The 24,181-nt window shown below is 46.0% G+C and overlaps 5 protein-coding genes across 20 annotated transcripts; 1 reads left to right on the top strand and 4 right to left on the bottom strand.

Moving 5' to 3' along the window:
* Window positions 1-10: 10 nt before the first annotated feature.
* Window positions 11-2,831, top strand: LOC105560082 (COP9 signalosome complex subunit 5). Of its 3 annotated transcripts, none has more exons than XM_012008856.1 (5): window positions 11-100; window positions 1,244-1,396; window positions 1,641-1,875; window positions 1,948-2,142; window positions 2,291-2,831. In XM_012008856.1, the coding sequence occupies exons 2-5, from the start codon at window positions 1,245-1,247 to the stop codon at window positions 2,744-2,746; spliced, it is 1,038 nt and encodes a 345-aa protein (XP_011864246.1). In that variant the 5' UTR covers window positions 11-100; window position 1,244; the 3' UTR covers window positions 2,747-2,831. The 3 variants fall into 3 exon arrangements, with proteins under 3 accessions (XP_011864246.1, XP_011864245.1, XP_011864244.1); XM_012008855.1 differs by lacking the exon at window positions 11-100 and adding an exon at window positions 746-848; XM_012008854.1 differs by lacking the exon at window positions 11-100 and adding an exon at window positions 746-952.
* On the bottom strand, window positions 2,762-13,997 carry LOC105560083 (AP-1 complex subunit gamma-1). Of its 12 annotated transcripts, none has more exons than XM_012008863.1 (16): window positions 13,715-13,733; window positions 11,000-11,111; window positions 10,563-10,624; window positions 10,094-10,286; window positions 9,870-10,016; window positions 9,470-9,785; window positions 8,791-8,808; window positions 7,724-8,134; window positions 7,405-7,635; window positions 7,100-7,321; window positions 6,827-6,954; window positions 6,493-6,739; window positions 6,096-6,366; window positions 5,860-6,020; window positions 5,686-5,778; window positions 2,762-5,600 (listed from the first exon to the last, which is right to left on the bottom strand). In XM_012008863.1, the coding sequence occupies exons 2-16, from the start codon at window positions 11,017-11,019 to the stop codon at window positions 5,499-5,501; spliced, it is 2,622 nt and encodes an 873-aa protein (XP_011864253.1). In that variant the 5' UTR covers window positions 11,020-11,111; window positions 13,715-13,733; the 3' UTR covers window positions 2,762-5,498. The 12 variants fall into 12 exon arrangements, with proteins under 12 accessions (XP_011864253.1, XP_011864252.1, XP_011864256.1 ...); XM_012008862.1 differs by lacking the exon at window positions 13,715-13,733 and adding an exon at window positions 12,350-12,552; XM_012008866.1 differs by lacking the exon at window positions 13,715-13,733 and adding an exon at window positions 12,350-12,552 and having other exon boundaries at window positions 10,094-10,277.
* A 588-nt stretch (window positions 13,998-14,585) lies between these two features.
* On the bottom strand, window positions 14,586-16,158 carry LOC105560085 (ADP-ribosylation factor-related protein 1). Its single transcript, XM_012008871.1, has 5 exons — window positions 15,884-16,158; window positions 15,648-15,818; window positions 15,352-15,433; window positions 14,957-15,128; window positions 14,586-14,826 (listed from the first exon to the last, which is right to left on the bottom strand). Exons 1-5 carry the CDS (start codon window positions 15,974-15,976, stop codon window positions 14,727-14,729), a joined length of 618 nt encoding a protein of 205 aa, XP_011864261.1. The 5' UTR covers window positions 15,977-16,158; the 3' UTR covers window positions 14,586-14,726.
* A 623-nt stretch (window positions 16,159-16,781) lies between these two features.
* Window positions 16,782-20,721, bottom strand: LOC105560081 (lysosome-associated membrane glycoprotein 1). Its single transcript, XM_012008853.1, has 5 exons — window positions 20,490-20,721; window positions 19,128-19,525; window positions 18,822-19,041; window positions 18,558-18,746; window positions 16,782-18,450 (listed from the first exon to the last, which is right to left on the bottom strand). Exons 1-5 carry the CDS (start codon window positions 20,704-20,706, stop codon window positions 18,311-18,313), a joined length of 1,164 nt encoding a protein of 387 aa, XP_011864243.1. The 5' UTR covers window positions 20,707-20,721; the 3' UTR covers window positions 16,782-18,310.
* A 305-nt stretch (window positions 20,722-21,026) lies between these two features.
* LOC105560080 lies at window positions 21,027-24,113 on the bottom strand. 3 transcript variants are annotated; one of them, XM_012008851.1, is made up of 6 exons: window positions 24,017-24,113; window positions 23,263-23,562; window positions 22,745-22,853; window positions 22,288-22,635; window positions 21,882-22,203; window positions 21,027-21,808 (listed from the first exon to the last, which is right to left on the bottom strand). In XM_012008851.1, the coding sequence occupies exons 2-6, from the start codon at window positions 23,538-23,540 to the stop codon at window positions 21,273-21,275; spliced, it is 1,593 nt and encodes a 530-aa protein (XP_011864241.1). In that variant the 5' UTR covers window positions 23,541-23,562; window positions 24,017-24,113; the 3' UTR covers window positions 21,027-21,272. The 3 variants fall into 3 exon arrangements, with proteins under 3 accessions (XP_011864241.1, XP_011864239.1, XP_011864242.1); XM_012008849.1 differs by lacking the exon at window positions 24,017-24,113 and adding an exon at window positions 23,634-23,913; XM_012008852.1 differs by lacking the exon at window positions 24,017-24,113 and having other exon boundaries at window positions 23,391-23,463.
* Between the last annotated feature and the right edge of the window lie 68 nt (window positions 24,114-24,181).

The following is a 24,181-nucleotide window of genomic DNA, read 5'->3' as shown; positions in this document are numbered from 1 at the left end:
CGGCTGCCCACCATCAGCGCGCCAGCCAATGAACGCGGCGCTGAGTCAAACACCGATTGGTCGGCGCTCGCTGTCGGCTGGTATAATAATTTTGTCCACGGTAATTGACCCTATGGCTTACAATTAAACACGTTTATGTATACAGTCGTAGTCTTAGATCGGTAAAGCCTCGTCTACATAGAAGTCGTAAAGTCGATTGGTCAATTCTTATGTGTCTGACGAAATTGACCAATCGCAGTCGATTATTCTTACGACTACGACTCTGCGACTCGCATTGTAGACCACGCACAAAGATGGGACATGACCAGGGGCTCGATTCTTGAATTTGCAGGAAGAAGAACGTATTCGAAAATTGTGCCCTCACAGAAAAATTGAAAATCGATTGGTTAAAAACCATGCGAATAGCCAATCGTCTTGCAATTGACTTTTCTGTAAGAGCAGGAACTTGGTATACGTACGTTTCTCCTTCGAATGAATTCAAGAATCGCGCCCCATATCTCGATCCGACAGCGACAGTCAGCTTGCGACAACTTCAAACGACAGACAACTCGCATGTGTTCGACGTCTGATTAATTAATTGTTACTTAGATTAATTATTAATTATTAGGCCTGTTATACAATTGGTCGTATGTTACTGTCGGATGTCGGGGTGTCGCAGATGGTCCAATGGGAAAATTTCTTTAAAAAAAACCTGCTTGATCGCAGCCCCTGTCGGACGCGGATGTGTTGTTGCAGAAGCAGTATCGATACCACGCGTACTCGAGATATCGATATACCGTCCATACCGTCGTCTAAGCTCATTGTGTGTATTTATATGGTTGGGTGAGAGGACTGAGACAAAGCAGCGAGTAATAATCACCATTTGCTAAGTTATGTCTAAGTGATCGGCGGATCGTAGTTGAGATCGAGAAGTGTAATTGATCAGCGTCCAGTTGGTACATCTTGCTTTACGGTAATCCCACCGATGGCTAACAATCGGATGTTTCGCTACGCGCTTAACCTCGTGGCGACGAAAAAAAAGAGATGTTTACCGGGGAAACGTACCGACTGTGACCTTAGTGGCTTGTCAGATTTAACAAACTACTTATCGCGATCTCTTATTTACATGTTTAAAGCCGTTCGATCTTGTAGTCGATAATTTGTATGGCTCACAGTTGCCGCGCCAAGTGGAACGCGTGCCTCGGAACTCCTGTTATCGTTGTTTACCTCTCCCTAATTATCGTTAACGTTCCTCTCTCGGCAGAATGGCTGGCCCGTCCTCTGACCAGAGTAGCACCGCCCAGAAGACATGGGAGCTCAACAACTGCGTCGAAACCATCAGTACCATGGACGAGATTTATAGATACGACAGGAAGGAGCAACAGGATATATTAACTGCCAAACCATGGGAGAAAGAGTACGGATAGTGCCACTGTATACGCGCGAGAACCATATACCATCGGAGAGAGAGCCTGTAATCAGAGACTGGCCGTAAGACTTGGTCAAATTGCCTATGTTTCACTCTCACTCGCAGGAATTTGACCAACTCTTATGTCTCTGATTACAGGCTCTCTAATCCTACTGTGTTTCTCTCTCGCTTCAGAGCGTGATATTGATAGCAACGAGGTGCATCGGCCGTAATCGTTTTCTTTTATCCGCAGCCCCCACTTCTTCAAGGACATAAAGATATCTGCGCTAGCCCTGTTAAAAATGGTTATGCACGCGCGATCCGGTGGGACGCTGGAGGTGATGGGCCTCTTGCTCGGTAAAGTGGCGGCGAACACGATGATCGTGATGGATTCCTTTGCGTTGCCAGTCGAGGGAACCGAAACTAGAGTAAACGCTCAAGCTCAAGCTTACGAGTACATGACTGCGTACATAGAAGCAGCCAAGCAGGTACGTGTACACATTTTGTAACAAAAATTCGGTAAATGTATGATAATAATCTCGTAATAATTCTTTCTTCAGGTCGGTAGGTTAGAAAACGCCATCGGGTGGTACCACAGTCATCCTGGATATGGTTGCTGGTTGTCCGGGATTGACGTATCCACCCAGATGCTCAATCAAAATTTTCAAGAGCCATTTGTCGCAATTGTCATCGATCCTGTGAGAACCATCTCCGCAGGCAAAGTCTGTCTCGGTGCATTCAGAACTTATCCCAAGGTACGTCTCGGGTCTTGGAAAAAATTGAAATTGAGCCATTATTCCAGAGAGGAGGGACATTAGAGATACATGTGTGTCTCAGTTACACGGTTACTCGACGATACCATTTATATAAATCATTTTTGAATGATTTCAATCGTATTTTTAGGGATATAAGCCTGCTAACGAGGAGCCGTCAGAATACCAGACGATACCGCTGAACAAGATCGAGGACTTTGGTGTTCATTGCAAGCAATATTACTCCCTGGAGGTGTCCTACTTCAAGTCCGCATTGGATAGACGACTGCTCGACTCATTGTGGAATAAATACTGGGTGAATACGTTGAGCTCGTCTAGCCTGTTGACGAACGCGGACTACACCACCGGCCAGATATTCGACTTGTCGGATAAATTGGAACACTCGGAATCGGCTTTGGGTAGAGGATTCGTCTTAGGCGGTACGGATCCTCATGATCGCAGCACAGTGGAAAAACTCATAAAGGCGACCAGGGATAGTTGTAAGACCACCATCGAAGTTATTCATGGTTTAATGGCGCAAATTATTAAGGACCGTCTGTTCAACCACGTCGGGAGCAACGCGTCTTGTGATCCTCAACAGAAATAATAAGATCCAATATAATGTGTGTGATAAATCTGCTATGAAATGTGTATTTGTAATAAAGACATGTATCCTCCGTTTAAAGTCGAAATCGATGGAGCGATTACTTTAACAGTTCAACACATGCGATTAGAATTTCTTGGCTCGTCATCGTTTAAGATGGAGAAGAATAAACTAGTGTTCGGTTTCTTCACGACTATACGAATGTCCGATTTGAAAAGGCTAGTGGAATAAAAATACATTTTATTTTCACACCTTGATTCGCTAGAAAGTATATATATACAGCATTTTTATCGTTAATCAATATCCTCATGTATGTATTTATATATTTATAGGTATGTTTATAAAACTAATATGTAATATTCAGAACAAGTAGGCAGAGCAATACCCCCCATTGAAGGGCTGACGCGCTGTGTCAGAGACTTTAAGGACAAGGCCACTCAGAGAAACGCACACCCACCTGTTCTATTTTATATATTCCTATACCTCGCGCGCGTGCGCGCCCTCGTATCTCGCGTAACATATAAGGGACGGAGCTAAAATGCATAGTTATATACTGAATCAATTGTAAACCTAATCGAGAAGTTATACGTAAGATATCCCGGTTAGAAATCAGAGAAGGAAACGGTACGACTCGAAGAAACGTGTCGGAACGGCGCTCTTGAGATGAATCCTTATGGTATGTACATACATCTACATCCACGTCGCATAACGTTACATCGGAGCGAATTAAATAATTAAGTACATCAGCGTGTTTTACACCTTAATTCATAGAAACAGTCCAGAGAGAAAATAGATGTCTGGAAACCTGGTTTCGCTAGCATTCTATTGTTCTCAGCGTATCATTTTTTCCTAACTTGTACCTATTATAGGGCTTACGTTTGTCGCTCGTCACCGGCAGATGTGAAACTTCGACAAAGTAAGTATAAAATTGTACGAACATTATGTTAAATGAGCGAGTTTTCTTCCTTCACTATTAGACATATATATATACACACAAGTGATATCTCTGAGACTGTAAATAATTCAAATCAAATGGTAAATAGAAAGTAAAATTAGAATCCCGAAGTTAGATAGTAAATACATCGTTACTTCGCTGTTAATTTTACGTTAGTGTTTACTGCAACTTAAAAGGTAGGCTATTGTCGACATATATATGCAATTATTCTGTTGTATGTTGCGACTTGGTAAAAACGAACCAGATGATCACAGTTCGCAGATACAAAATCGAAACACTGTCTCGCTTTTTTTTATATCTTTTTAAACAATTTCGCAGCCGCATGATAAGCGAAGTTGCCGATCCTGCTTTACATCGTAATTCTCGCGTTAAAGTCAATTCGACAAAATTATACAGTATAGCGAAACATCACTGACGTCAGGCGCGAATCAATCATTCGGGCGCGACAAAGAGATTTTATTGGACCGCTTACGGAACCCCGATATTTCTCGCACAATGCAAGATTCAACATGCACACATACGCGCTACAGATATAACATGACAATCAGAATTCAGCCCTCCAATGTTACTCTGTATTCTGAATACGAATTCGAAACTGTGTGTGTGTACTCGCGCTATGCATGTAACACACTCATGCACCGTAGGCGTTGTGTATGAGGGTATGTGTGTTGTGTCCGTGTACATCTTTCCCCCAAAAAATGATATATCTCTCTCTCTTGAAGACGGAAACGTAGATATTATCGTATTCGCGTTATTGAATCAACAGTTCTATCATATACACATGTAAAGAGTCCCACATCTCGCGTGTGTTCCTTTTTGCTTCAAATTTCTTCTATCGCATAAGGATTTCCACGCCTCTGTACGTCACACTGTGATTATCTAATATTTACAAGACGATCATTCGCGAGTCGTCCGCGATATCTTACAAATACAGCGGTAGAAAAGATCGATTTTTTTTTGTTACAGCGAGAGTTAAGTGTCTTCTCATAGATAACTTTTTGGGGCAGCGACAGAGCACTTTCGGTGACGGAACCTCCCTCCGATCCTTCCGGGCTTTCTCACGTTCTATTGTTCTCGAGTTGCGTGTGATGTGTTTCTGTTGTCTCGTCCTTCCCTACGCCTCTTTTCCATTTCTCATTTAGCTTACGCGAGGAAAAATTACGCGCTAAATTAGTAGTCGTAAAACAGCGGGAATGCAATCCGATCGGAGTACGATATCTCCCTGATTTCCTCCGCGTGTTTCGGTTAGAAAAAATATTTACATCTCTCTTCTCTCTTCCTTCGTTTTCCACACGCGTGTGGCACGTTACGAGAACGAAGCACTTGCACTCTCATCGTAATCAAGCTACGCGAGAACGATAGACGACAGTAAATGATACAAAACGTAATTTTTGAAAGACCGCGACGTTAATATCACATTACTCGCGACAGCCTTAAACATACGCGCGGAAGAGAATTAATACTTCATTTTTCATTGCGAATGAGTTTTCAGAGTATAGCGAACAGATCGCACGCGAAATTATCTCATACTTTTTGACATACCCAGTCTTTCTTATAACGTTTAGGTCATGCCTAGTCGGTGCCGCGCATACAAGGATTTCAATTACTTAATCAATATAAACGCGCGCGGATGTGTGTGTGCGTGTGTGTGTGTTTGTTGTGTTAGATATATCCATTTGCCAAGTTGTTTCACTGTTCCTGAAGAGACAAAACTGCGCTTTTCCATCCTCGTCCTAGTCCACTTTCGATTAATTACTTTTAGGCAGGCGTATGTACAAATGTATTTTGTATTACATCTTGTCACTGCGACGTCGAAACGGGAAAGTTATTGACTTCCGTCTGTTCCAGAACTGGCCCAGTTGGACCCGTATACGATATACGCAGTCTCATCCTTAACGATGCCTAAGGAACAAAAGAGAGAACGTTGATTAGGGGTGAAAAAGCTTAAACGACTATTCTGTATAGAGAAAACATATTGAAAACTGACTCTATTCATATTTGTGACTCTCAATACTTGAGTTACTTGACCAGATGGCGGAATGACAGTACTCGACGGCGATAGCATTTGTAGTTGGAATGTCTGCAAGCAAGAAATGTGCGATAAATACATTATTTGCATATACGATAAGCGATCGTAAATGTAATTGTAAATGCGTCTAACCCTAGGAACTGCTGATTGAAACAGAAAATCGGTTAAAGTGGTGCTTCCGGAGTTTTGAGCCAACATATTTATGACTAACAGATCGGGAATATCGGGCGGTCTTTCGAATTTGAACGTTATTTTGAGTCCTGATTTGTCCAAGACCACCATGCTCGGTAGTTCTGTAACAACGATCATGATAATAACGATTCTCATACTAATCAATCCGTGATGTTCTTTCAGATCTCGTGACGTACCGTTTTGCACCGACGGAGCATTGAGCAATCCATCTACTAAGAAGTTACTATTGTTGGTGGGACTGAACATCGGTGTGGATGACGCCTGTGGTTGAAGTGGCAGCGTGGGAGCGACAGGCGTGGGCGCATTCAAATCCAGACTTCCGAGCAAATCCAACAAGTCATTGTTGTGCGCTGCCGCGGTCGAGCTCGGCGAGGAATTTTTGTTGGTCGTCGCCGCCGGCATCGTCACACCTACATCCGTAGTTCCAAGTAAATCTAAAAGTGCACTCTGCAAAATTGCAAAACAAGAAGTGCGTGAGATACCGCTAGAGATCTTGTTCTAAGTTTGCACGCTGCAAAATTCATTTGTTTCCAATTCAAGTAAAAAGATATATTGAATGGTGAAGGCGCTTACTGAATCGGATGTAGACGTGGTTGATTCCAGAATCGTGGACTTGTCGTCTTCCGGTTCCGGCTCGCCATTCACCATGCCAATGATACCGTTGGCCTGCGGTCGCGCGGTTTCCATCGGCGGCATTCTCTCAAGCAGCGCGGGTCGCAGGTGATCATACTTTCGGAACAACTGCGAGAACTCGATACCTCTCTGCTGTAACTCGATATGCAAATTGCTACCAAACGTATCTATGATCTGACGAATTTTCCTGCAATAACAAAATATTATTGCGATTATATTTCGATATGGTCTCTCCTCTATAGATATCATACGGATGATTGAAAGCGATACTAACTCGTGACCTTTCTGGAACCTCGTGCTCAATTTCGTGAGAGACAATAAGGTGTACTGTTTCGTAACCACAGTGTTCTGCGGGTTCCAGAGTAGCCTCTGATACACATCGATGACTTCGTCCTCTGTCAACTGATAACAAAATTTAAGAAATTTTTTAATCGTTATGGGGAAAAGTCTGACAAACGGCCCTCAAGATATGATTAACACAGAAAGAAAGTTGTTCCATCGGCAATGCCCAGGTCTTTTTATAGTAAGTTGCTACAAGTAAACTTACGTTGACTGGAGTCTCGGCATCTTCCAACGGTGGACTGTACAACAACAGATCGCCGTACTCGCCAATGCACCACGTGGCAACTTGCGCCAAGGGCTGCTTGTCGGATGTATCCTTTTCTAACGCGCGCCACAAGGCGCTAACGGCATAGCCTTGCTGTGACTGTGTCTCCGAAATCAATTGTATTGTACACGCTACCACGTCGTCTCGTACGTAATTACCAGCCTGTAAATAAAAAAAAAGAAATTGAATATTGATAACTCTCGCGTTCATATCATCTTGTGTTACGGTCTGGTAAAAATACACACCGCGACGAGCACTTTGAAGAGCGTTTCGAGATGCCAGCGTTTGTTCGGGGCGAATCTCTCCGCGGACATGACGATATTGCTGCTGCATTGAGCCTTGAATTCTGGGTCGGCACGTTCCAAGAACAAGAGCAACTCCTTCATCATGTTTCTGATATTGTTGGTATTGACGAGCGCGAAGCTCAGTTCCATCGCGCGCCTTCTGATCGATACGTCTGGGTCCTTCAGGCATTCCTAAAATACACCGAGGGAATATTAATCCCAATGAACAACTTTATCTTCACATGCTTGAAAAAAGAATATCTGTAAGTGAATATTTTACTAGAATCGTCGATCGATGCCTCTGCACCGCGCTCGTGTCCACATAAACCGTCTTCAATAACGTGTTTAAGGCCACGTATCTGATATTCTTGTCGTTATTCAATAAAAATCTGCCGAGTATGTTGACCGCCAAGACTCGAAGCCCGCTCTCCGACTTGATGTCCATGATCGATAGAACCGTCTCGTAGAGTATCGTGTTACCGACGTTTTTGCTGGTTTCCGTGTTAGTGGCGACTTGAGCAAGAATGTCGTTCATGGCTTCGGACGCATCGACGTCGTTGCGGCCCAGAATACGCAGTAGACGCAGTATCTTGACCTGAAGAAACGGATCCGACACTCCGGACACGTCGTGCTCGGGCGAGTATCCGGCCAGGATCAGGTTCTTCAAGATTCTTACGAGGTTTGGCACAATCTGCAAAATCAGACCTCTATTTACCTCCGTTGAACCCCGAGGATTCCTTGTAAATTTCCAATTACTCGATTATCAACATTGATTACAAGGAAGAAGATCGACAGAACAAGCCATTGCGGGATAACATACACTTTTAAGTAACACATAAGCGCTATCTACCGCCTTAAAATAATGTCCGAACAGCCTGATTGTTAGCTATTTACGAGACATTTTCTGCCAATTATATCATTAAATATCAATGTTATACAAATATTGGTATTGGCTACAGACCATTGAGTTAAATATACGATGAACAAGTAACACGATTTGTACAAATGAGCTAAGAGAAACATGCAATCGTAATTAAGAATGTCATCATGCCAATTACATAATTATATTACTGTTGATATTATCTCCAAATATATATACTACTTCGATAGATGGAAAATTCGTAATAGACATGTAAAAGACTTTTTACACCTACAAATATGAACCTTTCATTATTGATAGATGGCTCGAGACTTTTAATCTTTGAAAAATAGCATAGCAAAGCAGATGATGTTTTCACATTTGGACAGTTCCAACGTCTATTTCGGGCGAAGTAAAAGAAAAGAATTAAGTCCGTGAGCAATAAACATACATGCAAAGATACAGGAAAACCTTTATATGCATATTACCTCACGATGGCCGCATTCCTAAGAAAGACAAAACCAACGCTTGTATTACGTATGCTCACGTGATAAATGTGAAGGTATTAAACCTTGTGTTAAAATTTCAGGTGAGACCACTGCACGATCGCTTTATTATATTCCTTTTAATTTAACAAAAAGATAGAAGAGAAACTCGCGCGCGTTAATATCAACGAAGCTGTTTAGAATCTATTTCGAGTAAGCGTTACAAATGTAAATGAAAGAACGCGTTTGAAATTTTGATATTGTATTAACATAAAGTGCAAGGAGACGCTCTTTTCCTCCTGATATTTATAGACTCGCCAAGAACAATCTGTAGCGTTAATGCGTAACATGAATAATATATTTCTCCGGTGGAGTATTTCGTATCTGTGCTCGTGTAGAAAGACTGCATTCTTTTCCGTCACTGTTGCACTAACGGGCCATAAATTTGCCAGCAAACGCAAGTTTCAATTCCTAATAAATAAGTCCACTACTATGCACTAGACAATCTTTTCAGCGGATTTCTCTACTACTATCTAACTTGATATCGGCCGTACTAGGTAGGTCGGTTATGTAACGCGATACTGCGACTTGGACGGGTAGATTTACGACTCCGGACCGCGTCCCGTAGAAACCTGTTCCAGAGCCTAATGCCGCGTATCGAGCAAGTAAATCTCGGATATACCTTCTTGAAGTGATTCAGCGTGTCGACGCTGTTCTCGCACATCTCCGTGATAAGGGTGACGCCGGTGATGAGGACCCCGTGATTCTTCTCGGTGATGAGACTGCGGGTGGCCGGCAGAAACATCTCCATGAGCTCCGGCACGCGCCTGATGATCCGAAAGGCGCAGAGCGCCGCTTTCTTCCGGATGTACGCGTTCGGCGACTTCATCAATCTTTCCACCTCGGACGCCAAATCCCTTGCCATTTCCGGGGACGCGATCGCACCGAGGGTACACAGCGCCAGGCCAATGACGAACTGCGTAGTGCTGTTCAGATCGCTGCACGAACAAGAACAAGAGGGAGACGTAGAGCTTCCCCGGCGAACAGAAAATGCAGAGCGTTTGAAATAGAAGGACCGTTACTTTTTCAGACAATTCGTGATCAGGAGATGTACGTCCTGTCGCTCGTCCAGCAGCAGCATGGCCCCCAAGTAACCGATTCGCTTGTCCGTGAATCTGGGCGACGCGATGAGCTTCAAACATTCCAATTGACCAAAATGCGCCGGGTACCTGAAACGTGTCCTTTCGGTAACATCCACTCGCTCGATAATCTCGAATCACCGGTAGCTGATACTTTTGACACAAACCCCAGCATGTGAATGTACAGTAACTTGGCGATGTTACGACATCTCCACGCGCTGTCCTCTTCCCTAAACGTCGAGCGAATGTACGCACATTCCTTGTTCACGACCGTCCTCTCTTCCGCCGCCGTTCGCGCGGCCCGAATTTGTCTAATCAGATCCCTCAGCCGCGTCGGCGCAGGCATCCTAACTGTCGAGACTTTCAAAGCGTGAAAAAGTTATCAGTATAAATTTGCGTTATCTTTGGCAACCGCCGATTCCGCCTGCGAGTGATGGACTGTCGTGACAAAATGTAAAAAGCACTGCATAAATATGGAACAGCTTCATTGTTTAAGTACGTTAGGACATAAACAGAAAAGTTTTTATCTGGCCACTTTTCCAAAGCGATTCAGATGGCAAACAGGCGGAATCAGGCGCTCCAATGATTAGCCGTTACAGCCTTACTGTGAGTCAATAAAATTAACAATACACCTACCTCTCTCCACAGCCTCATTGAAAGCCTGCTTTATGGAGGCCATGTTAAAGGCTGGGTTAAACCTGAAAAAGTACACACCCATGCTGTTTTATGAACGTTAGCGCTCCTATTTCTACTTATCGTGCAATGACACTTGTATTATACCGCGTTACTTTACTGCAACCAACTTGATATCTTGCAGTATGAAATGTAAAGAACAGAAGCTGCGTCTCCGCAGTCAAATCACATCCATATTGAAAGATAGATATTCCGTGATCGATAGGGGGAAAAAAGTGAACAAACAGATTTCGTTGCAGGGCTTCTTAAACGTTTACGACAGTCAGAGACGAAGACGGCACAAAGGGCTCTCCTCTCGCCGTCTCATTCCTGCCCGTGCGAGGTTGAAAAGTGAATCGGAAGTACACGTATGCGAGTGAGACTGTATGATTATGCGTTACCCATGTTCTGAGGCATTCATCGTTTCTCGACTCGGGCTCCGAACCTATGCCACAAACTGCACAACGAAAACCAAGACGCAGACGAGTACAAAACACGAGCTCTGCTATCCTCCTAGTGGGCACAGGACGATAACAATATTATAGAGCGTGTTAGTGTCATACCGTATTAATAGATTACGTCAAGTCTCTAATTGTTCAAGTAATGTACATCAAGAGATAGGGTCGATCTCTCGTGCCGCAATGCGAGAGTTGAAACGTTGGTACGTCATAAACCTTCCGTAGGGACGTCCGCCCTATTTCATCAAGAAACTCTAATAGCTCTTAACAGTCCGCTTTGCATACCGCCCTTACAACTGTCCTTTATTTAAATTCTCGTGGAAGGGCACATTCTCGTCGCTGCGTGACAATCGTGTGCTTGATTGAAATCAACATAGGCGTGCACGATTAGAATTAAAACACGAAATGCAGATGGAACTCACAAATCCCTAGAAACAGATTTCCTGTTAGAGACGACTTAGGTGTACGACCACCCTTGAAAGAAACGCAATCTGTAGGCAACTTGAAAAGAGAGAGACACGATACGGGATTACCTTAATTGAGAGTTGACGAGTCCAAGTGACAGCTGTGTCGCGATCAGCGCGCAATTGTGCTCTATTAGACTCGCGGGCAACTTGGACAAGGCGGAATGCAAGGGATCAGCTCCAAAGTGCTATCTGAAATAGGGCATCGGTTCGCGAGCTCTGTGGACATGCGGACACATTAGACGCCGCTTGGCAGGAGCGCGAAGGACGTACCCGGTCTCGAAACGTCTCGGGGAGCGCGATGTCACAAGCCCGCGCGCTAGAATCTCGGCCGCCGCGACGTATTGCAAAACACGGCCGGCTTACATAAAAAAAAAAGGGGGGCGGCCGCGGAGTCGATCGGCGCGAGAGCCGAGGGTTAACCCGCGGCTGTCAAGCGTCCATCGCTCCCTCCAGGAGTCCGTCGCGAACGTCACCGTCCGGAAGTTGGTCGGGGGAGCCAACGACTTCCGTCGCCGCCGTGACGTATTGTCGAATGTCGCGAAACACGCGGCGGCGGCGGCGGCGGCGGAGGCGGCGGCGACGGAGACGGTCGAGGGCTCGTCGACTCCGACCGCGGAGACGGTCTCTCGCGCGTCTCTCCGCGTGTTTACATTACGGCGACGCGGGGCGAAGGCTGCGGAACGGGACGCGGGCTCCGGGAGAGCCGCGCGACCGCCGTCAAGTCGCCGCGAGAGGTGCGCGACTCGGAGGCCGAAACGGCCGACCGGCCGTCGCGTTCGACGTGACCGAGTCCGGACGAGCCGCGGCAGGCGGCGACTACGCTTACCAGGAAGGCGGAGACTGCTCGCTAGTCCGCGGCCGCGAACCCCATGAATATAGCTCCGCTCGCGCGCCAAGTCCCTGCCCACACGGTCGTCAACCACACGGACCCCGCACGCACACTGCTGGCACCCTGACTCCGCTATCCGCCCGCGCGATACCGAGCCGCCTAACGACGTGCTCTCCCTTTCTTGCCCTCTCGCCCTTTCGCACTCACTCTTTCTCTCTCACTCTCTCCCTCTCTTTCTCGTCTGCCTCGTCGACAGGTCGCGCGTCGCGCGGAATCTCGCGTGTCCGTGCGCCACGACGGGACTGACGGGAGGACTCAAAGATGGCCGTCGTTGTCGTCGACGACGTCACCGACGTCGCCTCGGGCACCCTCAGCCGGAAAAACGCGCGATCGCGCCCAGAAACGAGCCGCGAACTCTAACCTCGCGGCCCTCGGCTCGAGGACGACGAGGGGGAAAAATCGCGCGAGAGTCACCTCGGCCGGGGATCAACGCCGTCAACGTGGCAGCACTGCCGCGTCGGCCGCGAAATTTGAACGAACCCGGGGAAACGGGGTTGACCTTCCCACGAGAGCGGTGCCGAGAAGACCTCACCACCGACACTCCTCGCTCGCGAAAATCGATGTTCGCTCCCGCCTCTCGCGATCTCCATCCAGCTCGACGGGAGCAGCGTCTCCCGTGACAAGTGTCATTGCACGACTGATAATGATACCATTTCACGCATTTCTCTTTTGCAGACACGACCCGTGTATGGGCCGCGCACGATCGGGAGATGACGCGAGGTATTATCTTAATTTAACCCACTTGATAAAGAATGATAGATTTACAGCGCTGTTCTTTACCCCGGAGTTTACATATTTCTAGGTTTCTACTAGTTCCAGCACCAAACATGGCTGCCTCACACGAGGAAAGTAAATTTAACGCCTTCAACGCGATACACGAATATAAGCCGCAAGCTCGCCAAGTCTGAGGTCAATTCTGTATCTTACACTATAGTGAAAATGCTAAAAGTGATACAAAGCTGTTCACACTTAGCATTTTCACTATGTTGCAAGAATTGATTCCAAGCTGCAAGCTCGCCCAGTCTGGGGTCCATTCTGTATCTTACACTACAGTGAAAATGCTAAAAGTAAGCGGGAAAGCCTTGTCTCTTTGTAACTGTCCCCTCAAAAATAGACGTTCACTTTTAGCATTTTCACTATATTGTAAGATACAGAATTGTCCCCTGATGTCGTTCTCCCTCCGTATTGTCTCTTAAAACAGACTACCCCGGCCAATCAATCCTCGGAAGAAGATGCAACATGACGCATCGCACCCGAGTGATAAACGTCCCCATCTGCTACATCATAAATCGAACAAATCACCTCCTGTTGAGTTCCGGCGGCAAGACGCTCCAATCCTCGGCGTCGTAATAAGGCCACATTGTGCACGATAATGTTAAACAAACAAGGAGCTTACGGCCGAAAAGATGTGCACTGAGCGGAAAAAAAATTACAGCCTATATATCAAACGATTGTACAGTTACGCGATCAGTCTTGTACGCTCTTTATCACTAACATAATAGAGCACCGCGACGAGGTGTGGGCATATTATCTCTTATCTCGACGACCGCCTTGATATCAGGCACTCGCACTCACACAAGTCCAGATCCTAGCGCGAGATCTGATAGCGTCAATCACTTAATAATTTTAATACCTTTAAAATACTTTTGAAAAAGGAGCTACGACCACTCAAGGCCCTTCCGCGCGATTTTAATACGCGCTCCTTTCGCGTACCTGAAGGGAGATGAATAACGTATATTCGAAAAAGGAAATTCTTTATTCATAGAAACACTGTACACACGCGACACGAATTTGTACAGTGCCGTTAGCATCTCGCAGTATTTTATTATATATATATATATCCCTAGTAGCACAATATATTGGCGCAATATATCGGGAAATAATGTAAATCGTATTCCCAATGTTGGTCCAATATTCTAAAATGGACGCCTTCTCTTATTTAGCCAATGTGTCTATTTAGTAATATTGGTTTCATATTATATCAATATTATACCAATATTCTTATTACATTGTTAAATATTGGCCAATGCATTTCTAATATAATCAACATTGGACCAATGTCTAGCCAATACACTGTACTACTTGGGAGATTTATATATTTATTATAAATTATGAAGACTTTAATACGCACTCCTTTCACGTACCTGAAGGGAGATGAATAACGTATATTCGAGTAAAAAAGAAATTCTTTATTCATAGAAACACTGTACACACGCGACACGAATATGTACAGTGCCGTAAGCATCTCGGAATATTTTATTATATGTATATATTTATATATTATAAATTACCAAAGAATAGGAATGTGTCACAGCTAAGATAAGGAATTGTCGTCCTGATTGCGAGGCGGCCGTATATCACTGTTTCTCTTGACGCAATCCACCAGCCAGTGTATGCCCTCGTCTACTCCATCCCTTTTATTAAATTGCAAAGCGTTATTTTATATAATAAACGCATAACACGCTTCGGTACCGCTAGCTATTACTTGTACTTTTCAGAATTGTATGCACAGCGTAAATTAGTGAAGACGTTAATTTTGTTTACCCGTTAAGGGCCGACACAGGCATCACCATGCAATCCCTTCTGCCGATCAAGTGTGCACTCTGATTGAATATCGGTTTCACTTCTCTTACACCCATACAGTCGTGTACGTCCTGTTTATTTGCCAGTACCAATAATGGTACGCCAGTTAGATGCTCGGACGATATTACCTTATCTGAAAAAAAGAACAGCTTTTGATACACATATTTGTATCATTTTCATGCGCCTCGTTAAAGCGCAGGAAACAATTTTTTTTAAGAGTCAAGACATTTTAAACCTGACAATTTTATTAAGCAACACGTTGAAATACTAAACATATTTCCCATGCTGCTATTTTATTCCCAATTGCAACCTGCTTGATTTTACGACGCAAAATATCATTAGAGAGCGCAGCTTACCAAAAGTTTCTTTGGAATCTGGTATTCTATCACGGTCGGACGAGTCGACGATGTAAATCACAGCGTGAGATTCCGCATAGTACTGCAAGTATAAAACGACGCTGTCTAATCGTCTTGTACTCGCAACAACACGTATGTCTAAAAGACAACTTAGAGATGTCTTTTAGACATGCGTGCTGTATGGAACGCCATTGATTGGTGCGACGAGAAATATGTGTCGCGTAATTTCACGAACGAGTGATCTAAGCGGGGAAAATACACAATACGCTAATTTTCTTGTATCATGTGCTAATCACTTTGTCCCACAAAGACTGGAGCTCCTCCTGACCGCCGAGATCCCAGAAGTTGAAGGATACCCCGGCGATGTCGATCTTGCCGATGTTGAGGCCTACGGTAGTCGTGATCTTGCTCGGATTCATACCCTTGTAATTCTTGGTGAACTTGGTCTTGGCCGCTTCCAGGTAGGTCTACAAGCAATCGGTAATTGTTGGTGCTCGCGTCATAACCTCGGGACTCGTGGCGGCGAACCTACCGTTTTCCCCGCATTGTCGAGCCCCAAGATCAATATAAAGTACTCGTCCTTCTGCACCAGGTACTTGTACAGACCGTGCAGCAACGTGTACATCTCCGCGATCCGTCGATGCGCTCGCCGATATATACGATTTACATGACGTATTGTTTACATTTTAGGCCCGCACTTGTCAGTTGTCACGCTCGTGCCACTGGCGCCATGTCGGCCCATCTGGAGTCGCTGCATCCGCGGAGCATCCCCAGACCCTCAGTGTGCGAGAGCCATGTTTACTCCAGTGATGCCCAGAATGGTCGCGTTTCTAGCGCATGCGCGTCGATTTCAGACTCACTGAAGATCCTACTACGGACAAATAGGTCTCTATCGCTAGTCGCCCGTAAATTTTCTTAAAAAAAATTCAAAAAAATCTTTTTACTTGGTGCATGCGCGAAAAAGAGAGTACAACTTTTGTCTGAAACATTTTTCCGTATCTCCCATATTTGTCGAGATATTTCACCGGTCCGGTACTTTTTCCTCACCCTGTATATGAAATAATGCATTCTGAAAAATATTTTGTGCGCAAAATTGAATTTAAATTACCAAGCATGTAAACGTAGTTGACATATACTTTCTCAGGGGGTGCATTATCTCTGCTCTCAGGTTTCTCTCTGGTAGCAACACGATAACTCGATAACACGTGCTCGTGTTTACGAGTGGCCGTGTGTGTGATAACGGGTCTCGTAAATTCACCTTCTCATTGTCCGGGGTGGACATGGCGACGAGAGCTACGCGCTCTTTAAACCAAGTCACTTTCGTGTTACGATGATCTTTGCAATTCATTAGATTCATATCTCGGTAAAAAGAGGAAAGCGAAGGAAAGATTGTGAAACGTGGATAACGTAGTGGTCCGAAATTCCGGAGATATCGTTGAAATATTCCATTTTATTGTTGATAATGTAGATCTCGCCTAGTTGCAATACATGCTCGTAATCCAAAAGTAGTACCACTACTTTGTTTTATGTACAGCGCTTTATTCAATTACTTTAATTTGTTTTCTTTTTTACTTTACTTTTTGCCCTCCACTTTCATCTCACTACGCGTCGTTCAGTCTTGTCATAATATAGTACTTGTGAAGCAGCACGGTGCGCGCGCGAAACCTTTGCTCAATTCTGAAATCTCATTTTCCCCCTTTCAGATACGAACGCCAGATTTCATTATCCTCGCACGTTACCTTGTATTAGATAAAACCGTCCGAAATCCCGTTTTGCCTTTTTCAAATGCCAGATTTCATTATCTCCTCCGCACGTTATCTTATATATATTAGATAAAACCGTCGTAACACCCTCGAGCAAAGCAACGGCGGCGTAAAGCGCGAAAATGTATATTTCCTGCATTTAAAAACTATCAGTGCTTCTACGAACAGTACATATCTTTCCCCAAGGCTATCGTTTACATTCAAATCAGACATATCCAAACGTTTATCAAGGGAACAAAGCGTTCCAGAATTTTGCGCATTATTATATTAGTTGAGCTGTTCCAGGTTTCTTTTATTCCATTTGACGTAAATAATTAGTAAATTTCTCTTTACACCTAAAAGATTGCACTATATGCAATGTCTAATTCAGCACTTAGTTTTATACTTATCCAAAGTGAAGCAAAACTTTAACTTGAACGGTTGAAGCGCGTGCTCCTTCGTACTATTCTGATACACTCACGCAAGCATACCTAGGGCTATATAAACAACTGCTATTACTTCACAGTACAGTTTAATAAAAAGAATTCGAGTACGAATGTAACGGAAACACATATCGACGTATGTATTAAGTATAATGTATAAAGGAATATCGTATCGCGGTGATTAAAGCCAGGAAATTATTCCTTAAAAAAAAAAAAATAATCGGACGAGAATAGACAACGAATACTTGACGCTATAACGTATCCCGTGTTACAAGAAGCTGCAAATCCAGATAAACGCGGATTTCAACGCTACGCTCACTAGAATTTTTCTTCTTCTCATTTCATATTACAACTGTTTATGAAAAATCAACCGATCCTCGCTGCCGGTTAAGAGTGCGGCAGCGCAGATACGGTGCAGATCTTGCGATTTCATATCAATTTAATGTTCATCATAGAGTATTTGCCCTTGTGGAACGGAGCACGTTGCTTCGAAATTATCATCCACCCTGTATCATTTTGAACCGTCTTGCGATACGTATTTTTTTTTCCTAACATTGCCGCACGCGGGCTCGATAACTTTACAAACGTGTAAGCTATATTTTGTTTTTCCTCTTAATGTGTCACAGCCCTCGTGGCTATAGAACACAATACAACTACGTAGATTCTTTATAAGACAATTGACTCCACGTTGAGACGGAGAATCACATAAAAAAAAAAATCAGTTTAACGTTAAAAAAAAAGATGGAAAAAGAAGGGAACCTCACGGGACTCGGCTTACATGCTAAGATAACCGCGGGCCTGACTTCGTCTGCGGCCAACGAGGTATGCGATCAATACGATTACAACCAAGCCCGCCAGCGCACAGCCCACAGTTATGGGAACAATGTCGGGCGTATCGAACGAACAGTCCTTGGCTAAGGGAAACAAAGATAAAAGGGACACATGAGTTGTAGTAGACACAATAATAATTTAAAAGTGTATATCGCACTGCGATAAGATAAAAAAACAACTGGACACTCACCTAGGCCGAAGATAGTTGAGTTATCACCTCGGAACGCTTGGAATTGTAATTTGGTCACTTTCAGAAGCCCCACGGTAACGTTGGTCCTCTGGACGGACAAATCTAGCTGCTGTTCCTTGATACATCTGTACGAATTGGTTAATCCAGTTGTAAATTGCGGCGTCACATGTTCCACAGTCAGCGTCCTATCTGTAGGGGGAACAAAAGCCTGTCTTATAGGCCTAAGTCAAAGTGCAACGTAATTCGTGACGGATAAACGCATACTTATTTTAGCGTTGGGGAATTCTGCGGCCGCGAGAGAGATCTCAAAGTGATGAAGAGTGTAATCCTTTTTCGTCTCATTCTTTATGAAATGAATGGTGAAATTATTCTGAATGCTTTCGTTCGGCGATGGCCACGACAACGTCAGGTTCTGCTCGGTTTTTCCACATTCCCCCGTAGTTGTAGTGCTATTGGCGGGCAGGTCCATCACCCTGTATCGCGTCTGCAAGTAAAGTAGAATCGACAAGTTGACCGCAGTATCTTGACACATTAACTGTAATGTGGTAAACTTAGTTTCTATGCACTCACCATGTTATTAGCGGTGGTATAAGAAACATTGAATTGCACAGCCATTTGAACGAGTATGCACAACGTGTTGTTCTGCGTTACATTCCACTTGCCCAGGCTCGGTGGAGGAAGCGGTGTCGGTGGTGCCGGCGCTGTGGTCGTGTGCGGCGCAGGCGTTGTAATCGGCTTGGTTGTGGTTGGCTTGGCCGTAGTAGGTGGCTTGGTTGGTGACGGAGTAACCGCGGCTGGCACTTCCGTAGATTCATTTGTCGTACGCTCATCTTTGTTGGAAGCTACCGGCCTCGGGCTTGTTTCTACGTTCGATACGGGCGTCGACTGAGGATTCGCAGCTGCACTGTGGCCGATGGGATCGGTAGGAACACTTGTGTCATTGACAATGCCATTCTTCAGGTCGCCAGCTGTTAAAATTATACATGCGTGATTATATTTCTGTACCGTTCAGAGTGAGTCACCTCCCCGAAGGCTCTCAAGCTCTCGTGTCAATGACGCTGAGTGGTCTCTATCTAAAAATAAATCAATATCATATCCATACGTTTTTAAAGGCGTCTTTGGCGAGTTGAAAGATACACCGGCGGCCAGATATCTCGAGTATACGTTAATAAACGTTCGTCCGCGTATTGATTACACATTTGAATTGTTCCCGCTGCCAATCGTTTCGGGCGGATCGTGTAGGGGGGAGGGAAAAAAAAGAGAGAACTGCTAAACAAAGGAGAGCAAAGTTCAACGAAAGGAAAACAGAGATAAACCTTGGCGTCATTGCGCGCAACCATTGTACAAGTTGGCCGAGTCGTAATTATTATTACTCGGAATTCACGTGGCGATTAGAGAGATGGAGATGTACGAGGCGTCGTCGCGACCGATCGGATCTGCGACACGGATTCTGTTTCCCTCCTCCCCCCCCTCCCCCTCAAGGCACGATAGTCATTATCGCGCGTACTGGAACACCGCGAACTGGCATCCTCCCACTCGAGACGCGGCGCAATGTCATCTCGCTCGCGTACCGAGTGACCGTTTGGTTTCCGAGGCGCGTAATCGCCCGCGTCGGACGGCGGTGACGCGACGACGAGACTGGGCGAGTGCGGCTGCACTCGAGTCACCGTTTCAAGGAAGATCCCGGCGGCCGCCTAATCATGGCGCTTCCGGCGACCCGCCAAGTGCGCAATTAATCTCCGGCAGCGCGGCCGCGACCGTGACTCCAGGGTCGCGAGATCTTCCTCTCCGTTCCCCCGTCCCTCGCGCCGTGGCGAGACCGCGGGGTCAACGGCGACGGGGACGTCGCCGCGCGCCGACACCTGGCGCGGCCCCAGCTGTCGGCGTCGCGCGGCGCGCAGCGCCCGCGGGCCACGTTGACCGATCCGTTACCTGACACGATCGTCGCGGCCCAGCACAGGAGCAGCAGAGGTCTCAGCATGACGTCGAACGTTCGGGGATGTCGTGTCACGGCACTACGATGCGTTCGTGCGAGCCGATCGGCGCGGTCCAGGAAAATGAGGAGACTGAGACCATGGAGGGGTTCGAGCGCCTGCTGCCATCTGTCTCGGCCGCGGTATCTGCGATAGGTGGGACGAGACGGCGGCATATTTGAATTTGGAATTCAGGCTCGAGAGCGTACGATTTATTTGCGAAACAATCGAAATGACAAACTCGCAGCGCGAACTTACAAGCGTGTACACTAGGGATCACCGATGCCTTTCCATATGAATTTAGACACAGATAAAACAGGAAAGGCATCGGTGATTCCCAGTGTACATGCAGCTTTGCTTATCTTGTAATTTTGCAATCACTTTACGAGACGAGCACATAAAATTGTTGAAATCTCATGAGAAAACGTTTGACAAGCTATATGAAAGTTAGTTGGTGCATAGTAAAAGTTAATTGTGAAAGAAAAAATAAATATCGTAACAAAATCAATAATAAAATTGGTATTTCTATAAAATGATACATACTGTCCGTCACATGTCGTATCTTTCTCGTCAAAATTATCAAGATTCCTCTTTCGTGTTTTCAACTCAAGTTTGTGACACAGTTCCATTTCAATGATCGTCTTACTTATATACACAACTGACTTGATATTTACATAAAGTGGATTTTGTTAAGCAATACACGACATTATTTACAATCACTTTACAACAGAGTCGGGGAAACTTAGGGCACGAAGATGTAGTGGGAGACATCGTTGGTGTCTTCCATGACTTTGGATTGAAGCAGCTTGATCTCGAGTCTCAGCTTCTCCCGCTCCATCTCCTGCTTCTTGATTTCGTTGGAGTAGCAATTGATCTGCAGCTTGAGCTTGTCCTTTTTCAGTTTCAGCATCTCGGTCTCGTGGTACAGCTTTCCCTTCTCGGCGCGCAGCACCGCCAGCTGCTCCTGAAGCAGTTGCTGGCTCGTCTCGTCGGACAGTACGGCCTCGGGTGTCTCCGCGTCCGGCTTCATCGTCGAGACCGGCTTGGTCGTCACCACGTTCGTCTCGCTCTCGGGCCCGCTCTCCGCTTCCGTTTCCATACACGTGCCCTCCTTCATGATCCAAATTCTCGAATCTGTTTCTTGGAAGCTGCTAGATGACTTGGGCGATTGTTCAAGCATCAGAGAGTCGGCTTGCGACTTGTGATTCGGCGAAGGAGACGTCTCCTTCGTGATGTTGTCGATAGTAGTGGTGGAGGTGATGGTTTCTATATCTAGAACTGACGTGAGCAAAGGCTCCTTTGACGATCTCCTATTGTGCGACAAAATTACAAGTTGTAAGAATCAAGTTACCACGTGGCTTCGGCGACTGGCTGTCGTCCACCGCGTGCGACAAGTGATTGTTGCAGTAGCTATTGAATTCCCTCTCGTCGACGAAAACAGAACCGTCCGCGTTGACGATGGACTCGACTATCACCGACGGATCGCCGTTCTCCATTACCAGCTCGCCGACTATTTCTCCGTCGGCCGCTATTATGTCGCCTTCATTGTTCGCTCTCAATAATTCGCCCTCGTTCGTATCGATCTCGTCGACCACCTCCTCCTGCGTCAGTTGACCGCTGTAAGAATCTTCCCCGTCGTTTACCTCGTTGACTTCCAGCTCGCTCGACAATCCCTAAGAATATCCCGAGAAAATTATCGACTACAATACTAGAAAATACCATTATAGGGAAAGAAAAGGAATGTAAATGTGTCTCACGTCTTGACCCCAGGCAGATTCTTGCTCCTTCTTCATTCTTTTTATGGTCTGCGCTATCTCGTCCTCAGATTCGGAATACAGTTTCCTATTGCCACCCCTGGCCTGCATCTTCTCGATATTGCGAATCTTCTCGAATAATTGATACGCTCGTTCCGGCGTGATATCCTTCCTGTGTTTATTAGCCGCCGCTATGTTAAACAAATCCTTGGACCGCAGTATCTTGTTGGTGCGCAATCGCACGTATTCTTTCAACCTCTTACGATCGATGTGCAACTGCAGGAGATCTTGCACCTCCTGTTTAATTTCACCGCAGAGCTTTCTCTCCTGGGGAAGTCTCTTAAACAGATCCTGTCGAAACAAAATACCATTTTTTCAAATCCACTCTACTACTTGGTGTAGAGTAATCTTTCTCCTGAGTCTATCCGGACAGTTGGTACAAAGGATATTAAGAATCTACCTCTGAGATCTCGTGGTTGTGCTCATTATTCACGCTGGTTACTTCCAGCTTTGTGCCATCTTTAGACGCCCTGACCATAATGTGAGCAGGACAGTTGGTTCGTATGGACCTGCAAAATACATGCAACAGTATAGAAATGAGTCACGTCGAAGCTGGGCAAACATCAATATTAATGGCCGCGCTCGGCAGAAAAAGCTGCTTTGCGACTGTTGTAAAATTCGCGAATCTGATTGGAGTGCGCTCTTACAGCGAATTCAGCAGCTCGCACCAACACTAATACTTGTTTACGGTCAATTTTTATATTAAAAAAAGTCTTAAATACTTGTTAGCTAGTTTCTTGGCTAAATAGTTTTTGGACCCGCACTCGAGACGACTCCTTGGTGCGCATCAGCGCAAGCTGGCGAATTCATTGTTAGATTATGCCAATCAGATTCAAGAGTTTTACAACATTTTTTTCTGCCGAATGCAGCCAATGTATCGTTAATATTCGTCGTCCAACGAAACGATTGGAGACTAACTGAGATTGCCTTCTACCAGCACCACGCGGGAGAAACTTCTGGCCACCGTAGATACACGCATATTTGACGGAGTAATACTTCAATCGCTCGCTAATTGGCCGCGCGGTTTTCATATGAGCCCCGCTTACGGTTCTGCTGTCTCGTCTCCAGTAATGCACCAGGGTGTGCTTGGAGACTCTGTCCAGTTTCTGCTCCAGCTCCTCGTAGCTGTCAAACATCTCCCCCAGGCGGAAGGACGTCGTCCCCAGGTCGTCGCTGTCCCCAACGCTCGCGTCCATTGTGAAAACAGCGACTAACAATCTGCAATCAACGGTCGAAGAGAAGCAAAGTGAGCCGGTTGTCGGTCTCGAGCAGGAACCCGGGGATTTTACCGTCGTCATCGTGACACGTCGCGTCTGCCCGCCTCGAGGGAACGAGGCTCGCGGAAGCCAAGGTCAGAACGCGCGACTAGCGCGACGGGGGCGAAGCAGCGGAAGGCGCGACCGCCGCAACGCTCGATCGACCGAGGCTCGACTCGACGGCGACCGGGCGCGGCATCGTTTCACCGGGTGTAGTCGTCGGGGGCGAGGCGCGAGGAGGTTATGTCGCGTCCGCCGTGTGGACGATTGGCGTGGCAGAAGCCACGTCGGGAACCGTGAACACAGACGGCGGTCGGCGGAGCAACCGGGCGAGCAGGCGGCCCGGACCTTTCCGGCGGACCCGACGCGTCGCGCCGCGGCTAACAGAGGCGGCGATTCGTCGAGAGGATACGTACGAGCATTCGACGGGTCTCCGAGGGTCCCGAGTCTTGACCAGTCCTGAGGCGAATGCCCCGGTGACGCCTCTTGGACGTCGCGCGCGACGTCTTTCGAACCTTGGCGTCGTCGCCGGAACCTCGCGCGCGATCGAGAACTGCGCAGAGCCTTTCGGAACGCGCGCT

The sequence above is a fragment of the Vollenhovia emeryi genome, unplaced genomic scaffold, assembly GCF_000949405.1.
Source record: "Vollenhovia emeryi isolate VEMERY1.0 unplaced genomic scaffold, V.emery_V1.0 DF939242.1, whole genome shotgun sequence".
NCBI classification, from domain to species: Eukaryota; Metazoa; Arthropoda; class Insecta; order Hymenoptera; family Formicidae; genus Vollenhovia; species Vollenhovia emeryi.
The sequence above is the reverse complement of the archived record's forward strand: the minus strand, read 5'-3'. Positions and strand labels throughout refer to the sequence as shown.